The sequence below is a fragment of the Populus trichocarpa genome, chromosome 8 (genome assembly GCF_000002775.5).
Source record: "Populus trichocarpa isolate Nisqually-1 chromosome 8, P.trichocarpa_v4.1, whole genome shotgun sequence".
In the NCBI taxonomy this organism is placed as follows: domain Eukaryota; kingdom Viridiplantae; phylum Streptophyta; class Magnoliopsida; order Malpighiales; family Salicaceae; genus Populus; species Populus trichocarpa.
Genome location: NC_037292.2, coordinates 15,873,029 through 15,880,432, shown reverse-complemented (window position 1 = coordinate 15,880,432; position 7,404 = coordinate 15,873,029). Strand labels below are relative to the sequence as shown.

The 7,404-nt window shown below is 30.7% G+C and overlaps 1 protein-coding gene across 1 annotated transcript; it reads right to left on the bottom strand.

The window, feature by feature from the left end:
• Nucleotides 1-591: 591 nt before the first annotated feature.
• On the bottom strand, nt 592-2,490 carry LOC18111033 (xyloglucan 6-xylosyltransferase 2). Its single transcript, XM_006389321.3, has one exon. The coding sequence runs from the start codon at nt 2,180-2,182 to the stop codon at nt 803-805; it is 1,380 nt and encodes a 459-aa protein (XP_006389383.1). The 5' UTR covers nt 2,183-2,490; the 3' UTR covers nt 592-802.
• Nucleotides 2,491-7,404: the final 4,914 nt, after the last annotated feature.

Here is a 7,404-nt window from a genome sequence, read left to right as displayed (position 1 = left end):
AAGAAACAATTAAAAGAAAAGGGACCAAATTGATAATCAAACAAAAACCGCCAATCTTGAATTAACATGGAAAAGTGCTTTTCTTGTCCCCCTATTTTCCTTTTTTTTCTTTCACAATCCTTTTAGTTTTTAGAAATTTTTTTTTTTGATTTAAAATTTCATTCTATTCATTTTTCAGTTTTCAGTTTTTTAAAATATTGGCAATTCACCAAGTAATATCTAAATAAATAAGCATTAGCTAAGCAGTTGGACAAAATTCACTACCTTCAGCTCATCTTAAAAGACAAATTTGGATACAGCCTAAAATTGGGTATGATGGTTTATTTTCTCACTCGGTTCAAAGTCATGATGAGGACTGATTGGAGATTAGTGTCACTTAAAATATCACAAGGAGATGTAAAAGGATAGTAAATTGTTGAGCTTTTCCAAAACAAAAATAGTTTCCTCGAGTTTCTGCAAACTAAGAACCCGTTTGGAAATGCAGGTTCCAAATAAAAAGTATCAAAATTGATGCTTTCCATTTTGTAACGCAAGTTTAAAGCTTTTCATTTAGGAACGTGGGATGAGATGTAAAGTAACCATGAAATAAAATTAGAGTCAGAAGTCAGACTAATTACTTTCATTTCAAAATCAATATAATTTAAACACTGATAACACAAAAATTAGGAAAAGAACATCCAGAATACAATATCCAGTACTTCTACAAGCAATAACAGCAACTGCGAGCAAGTTGACATGCACTATAACTTAAAATGAAAAAAAAAAAAAAAGCAGCTTGCATTGGAATTCATCGTCAAACCTCTCAAGATGCTGATACCTTGACAGCTTTAAATGCAGGGTGAAGCAAGCCAAGCTCATCCTTCGCTTCAAGTGGATTGCCTGTCTCATTTCTCACTCTCTTAACTCTCCGACTAGCCAGCGATTTATGAGTAAATCCATAAATCTGCAAAATTTGATTATCCCCAAAATTAAATGCGCGATCCATCTGCTTCAAACACCTCTCCACTGAATAATCTCCAAACTTCCCACAAGGCTTGCACCCCACAAAGTGAGTAACAAGCGGCCAACGATGATCACCAAGACCTGGGTGATAATTCTCAATCATTTCCTCATACCTATCAACCAAAATCCCCCAATAACCATGCAAATAATAAGCATTCTCTAAATACACCTTATCACCCCACTTATCCCTTTGTGTAGCCAATAAATAAACCATCGCAGACTGATCATCCGCTTCGAAAACCGGCCTATTCTTGAGTTCCCTGGTAAGCACCTTCCCTGCTTCATCTCTAATCTTCCCTTTTGGCCCCATTGGTGACCACGCATCCAAAAGATCCAACGACCATTGACAATTCCTCAGCAAAAAACTCCCAGTATTCAATCCAATCCAATTCTTTTGATCATAAACCATTTCATTCCATCCGTGCATGACAAAATTCGAATCCTTATACCTCTCCCACGGCACCTCGAAAGCCATATCCGTAAACATAGCATCACTATCCATCCACCACAAAAACTCAATCTCCGGGTGCGAAATCAATAGCTTCCTAATCAAAGGCAATTTCGCCCAAAACCCTGCCATTTCCGCATCCAGCAATGCCATATTATAAAATATCTCAATTCCATGAAGCCTGCAATAATCAATCTTATTTTTTATAGATTTTAACAAGTAATGATCCCCTACCGGATTCTCACACGGCTTCGGCGAAGATCCAGTTACTAACAAAACACGCGGTTTGTTTGCCCCGATAAAATTGCTAAAATTAGGGTTTTCACTCAACCATTTCGCCCGCTGTTCATCCCAATCTGATATTTTCGGACCCAGAAAGTACGGTTTATTCGGATCCGGTTTCTCGTCCTCTCCTTCATCGACCAAGATCTTGTTGATGTCAAATGCGGCATAATTATTCGCATCATTTGCATTACTCCCTTCGTCGTTCTTGTTGTTGTTGGACTGATTCGACTCGGTGAGGACTCGGTGTGGCTCAGCGTGTTTGCGAGAGGCGTAGATGTGGTTTCTGAGGTCGTTGAAGTCTTGTTCTGGCGTACCGGACTTGCCGGCGCCGATTGTGCCACGTAGGACGACTACGGTCATGAAGAGGCAAAGAAGTGTGATTTTTCCGTGGCGGGTTGCTCTTTGGATCTGGCGGACTCGATGAGTCCCGAGGCACCGGTCCAGCATCTTTGACTCAGACTGAGTTGGAAACAAATGATTTGGAATTTAGATCTTGCCTTAAAGTTTATTTAAAATTTTGAGGATTGAAGAATGCAAGGATGAAGACTTGGTTGTAAATAAATGAAATCTTGGGGGTAATTAAAAGGAAATTAGTCGGTGAAGCTGTGGGAGGAAGGAAGGGAGGAAGGAAGGGAGGGAGGAAGGATCAAGTGAGGAAAATGGGAACAATAAAAAAAATAATATTATTATTATTTTTTTATCTGGTTGCATGTGGGCACGTTCATGGATTATTAGAGTGTTTATTTGAATGGTTATAGTTATTTTTAAAATTATTTTTTATTTGAAAATATATTAAAATAATATTTTTTTATTTTTCAATTTTATTTTTTTATCAATGGCATCAAAATAATCTAAAACACTAAAAAAATATTAATTTTATATAAAAAAATAAAAATTAAAAGAACACAGTTTGCACCGTTCTCAAACGGTGCCTATGTATTGTGTCTCTTTCAGCCTAATTAAAATTGAATTATTATTTATTAAAAACAATTTCATATAATATTTGTTATTCTAAAAATAGTATTTATTAAACCAATAAATCTATAATTCAATTTATGTTTATTTATCCTCAAAAACTTATTAGGTAAATCTAGTTTGTTATCTAAAATTATGAATGAGCCGATAAAACTTTTATAAATCATTAAATTTAATATGTTACATGTATAAAAATTATAAAATGAAAAAGCTATTTTTGTGTATATAAATTTTTAAAGAAAGAGAACTTAAGATAATTTTTTTAAATAAAATTTTAAATTAAAATTTCTTAGAATGTGTTTATTTTTTACTTAAACTAATTAAAAATTCATATTACAAGGTTTACTTTAAGATATATATTGAAGTAAAACCATAAAAGTATAAGAAAAGGTATCTCATGCGCTAGATTAACCCTTATTATAGCCTTTAAAATGATTTAATAGTATAAGAGTTGAATTATGCGATTTCTACTCTTTTATTATTTTTAATTTAGCAATTTACAAATAAAAATATGAAATAATATATTACAATTTTATAATATATATTTTACATTGTGGGAGAGACAATTGGCTTCAGGTAAAACAAAGAATGAATTTGGGTAGGGCTAGAGATTGAACAAAGAAAAATTATTATCCTTATTTTGCTGAGGAAGTTAAAAGGCGTGAAGCAATGGTGATGCTTGGAGGATTCTCGTTTACTTGCAAATTATTAAGAACATGTTTTTTTATAGAAAAGTAATTTTTTTTAAAAAGTGAATTTCAAAAAAATATTTTTTGATATTTAATAGTATAATAGAAAATGAACTGGAAAACATTTTCCAGTGTTTGGTTATATTATGAAAAATTAACTGGAAAATAATTTATTAATGAATTAATTTTTTTTTTCAAATTTATCTAATATATGAAAAATATTTAATATAAATATTTAATCACTTACAATAAAAAAATAAAATTTAAAAAAGTGTAATGATGAATTTTTTTATTATATCTTATATTCATATATAGCTTATTTTATAAAATATAACTATATATGTCATATAATATTATAGAGATATAACCATAAAAAAATTTTCATAAATAAAACCTATTAATTTTTTTTTCAATTTTAAAAGCTTAAAATATGTTTTTTTTTCATATGAAGAAAGCCAAATTAGTTTATAGTAAGAGTTAGTATTTGGGTTTTTTTTTTTGTATGAAGATTTTTTTAAACAATAAATAAATACAAAGATATTTTGATGGGTTTTTTGGATAAAGATTTTTTTTTACAGGTATAGGCAATTATCCTTTTAATATCCCTTTAATATATATCAAATAAGCATCAAGAAATAAATATAAATATCTAACATCAAACATAGTCATGTATAAATATTAAATTTTGATGTCATATACATACATATTAGTTCAAATTAACAAACATAAACATGTTAGACCGAATTAAACAAGTAAACATACTTGTTAAATAACAAACATATAGTTTCTTATCATAGTCAAATCATCTTAGCAAGCAGGCCTGTAGTAGTATTGGTTCACAAAATTCTAAACCCAAATTTTCCTCAAATTAGCATTTTTTGCCATAAATGCTTTTGCCAACATTTCATTTTGGACAAAGTGATCAAATGCCTCCCCAAGAGTGATCTCATCAAAGCCTTCAATTTTCATCACTTCCGTATACAGTGCATTAACATCAAGTTAATTTTTCCTGAGGCTTTGAATTGCAAGTGCTACATCTCCAATCTGTTTAGACAACTTTTCAACACCATCATCTTCATACATGTGATTTCTCTTCCTATGTTGCCTCTTTAGTGTACTAGAGGAAGATGTCTCTTTTCCCTTAGAAGTTTCTTCATATTCCCCTTCATTTTCAATTGAAATTGATTGCTCTTCAGTGTTCTCTTCCAAGTTGACATCAGCATATGATTTGGCATAATTTCCGGTTGCTATGTCTTTTCCAACAACAATTGTCATTGCCTCGTACATATCAAGTTTTTTGTTGAAATACTTGTCATTATTGGGATGTGCCTGTTCATAAAGTTTAGAATATGCAATTTTTTAGTTCATTGTATAACATTTTAGAAACAAAAGTAAATATAAAAATTACAAAAAGTATAATATTTATCATACCTTTACTTCTTCATCATATACATCTTTCGAAACTGTAATCATCTTCAAACAATCATCCCAGCCAAAGCCACTTTTATTTTTAAGTTTGGTTATTATTCCCTATTCTTTTTTCACAGTCTTGAGATGATTGTCCACATGCTTAGGCTCGCATTGCACATTGAACTTTTGACTGATTTCTATAGCCACCTTAACAAAAGATTATGCTTTAAAGGTGGAAGAAGGTGTGCTTCCTTTAAGTGCCTCCTCAGCTAATATCTCAAGTAACATGTGACACATAGGCTTAGACCATGTGAAGTGCTTGCCCTTGCATTTTTCATTCTGCGTGGAACTCATTTCTACAAAAAGAAATTACAAATTTATACAAAATAAAATCATATAATATTTAGATTTAATAAATTTCATATAAAAACTACATTTAATATTTAAAAGAGAATACATAAAATACATAAGAACTTATAATAACATCAACATCTACTCCAAATACATAACAAAGATAATACAAACTCAAGCAAGATATAATAAAAACAAACACATATAATTAACACTCAATTACTAGTTTCTTTGAGTGTTATAATCATTCCACATGGTGGATGCAATCATTTCTCTTTTTGTTATCCACTCTCTATTCTCTTCCCTTTCCTGCCGTTGACTTAAATTGATTAATTGGTTCACTTTCTGAACATATTTCTTCCATAAGAAAGTCATAAGGATAAACTCTTATTATGTGATTATGAATAATACAACATGCAAGCATAACATCTAGTTGCGTTTCATAAGACCAAAAAGATTTTCCATCAATTGATCTAAAACAATTAATTGGTTCACTTTCTGAACATATTTCTTCCATAAGAAAGTCATAAGGATCAACTCTCATTATGTGATTATGAATAATACAACATGCAAGCACAACATCTACTTGTGTTTCATAAGACCAAAAAGATTTTCCATCAATTAATCTAAAACGACTCTTCAAAATACCAAACCCTCGCTCAATAGCAGTTCTCAATAAAGAGTGTCGAAGATTAAATAACTCCTTTTTTTTTTCTGGTGAATGTTCTGTAAACTCATTCAAGTGATATCGAACTCCACAAAAAGGAGAAATGATTCCTTTTCGAATACCGTAACCAGCATCACCGAGATAATATTTCCCTACAAATTAAAAAAAAAACCTATTACTATCTTTATGTAATAAGATATTTTATATGTTTATTGCATATAATACATACTTTATTATATACCTTCTGGAATTTTTAGACCATTAGATCTTGATAATGCATCACCTAAAACCCGTGAATCATGGGCACTTCCTTCCCAGCCAGCTAAAACATATATAAACTTCAAATCAAAAGTTATAGTTGCTAAAACATTTTGTGTTGTTCCTTCTTTTCGACCCCGAAACTTTCCTTGAATCTCAACAGGAACATTTGCAGGAACATGGGTACCATCAATTGCTCCCACACAATCCTATATAAACATGAAAAAATAATTTATAACCTTTTCTTCTAGATGTAATTAATTAATGTATAAAAATATTGGTATTGTTTTCATACCTTAAAATAAGGATAGAATCTTCAATTATTCATTATCTCTGCTGGAACTGTATCCTCTGGATCTTTAATAAGGTGTTTGTATAACTTAAGAACTGCTTTTAAAATAATTCTAAAGTAACGATGGATAGTTTCAACAGACCTATAGTATATACCACTAATAACATGAAATCTTTGGTTTTGGCCTACAATTTGTAAGAACACAATTACTTGCTCTCTAATAGACACATTTTGAGTTGATCGTAATAGGTCACGACTTGTGAGAACATCACACAATCTATATAAGACAACAGGTTTCATACGAATTTGTTCAACGCAATGTCTATCACCTCGATTCAAAATGCTGTCAATATAGAATTCTCGTTAAGCAATTGCATTTATACATGGTTCTCTTGGTATATAAATTCTATTTCTTTCTTGTTCAATAATAGCTACCCCTGTAGCTATCACAGTTACAGCTGCTCTCATACATGCTGCATGAATTATCTTACTATCCATAACATGAAAGTGAAGTTTTCTGATAACAAAACCTAAAAATTTGGGGAAATAAATATTAAGAAAAACATATAAAATACTTACACAATCAATACAATAAATTATGCTCAAAGAAGCTGACAATGTATAATAGTTATGGCAATGATATCTGATTCCCTAAACAAACAATGTCTTAAAATATATTATTTAAGACCATAAAATTCAATTTCTCGATGATAAAACTCTTTTGAAAATTATACAATTCATAAGTTCACAACGATCAATAAGATCAATTATATTTTTCTATAATTTAAATCATTTTAATTCTTAAAAATAATCTGATTATCGAATAATTAAATAAAAATAAATTTCAAAAATTACCCTGCATGTAGTAACACAACACACGATCGAGTTCATGGCTAGGTTCAGTTCAATTCTATTTTGATTTGTTAGTTATAACCATGGAGATTGTTGAGTTTAGGCACTAATAGGCAGGCAAGGCTGCTCCTTATGATCCTTTATAAAAATACCCCACCGTTCCCCAGCTCTTGCA

Coding starts and splice junctions, on each gene's coding strand:
- LOC18111033 (XM_006389321.3), bottom strand. CDS start 2,182: ATGCTGGACCGGTGCCTCGGGACTCATCGAGTCCGCCAGATCCAAAGA.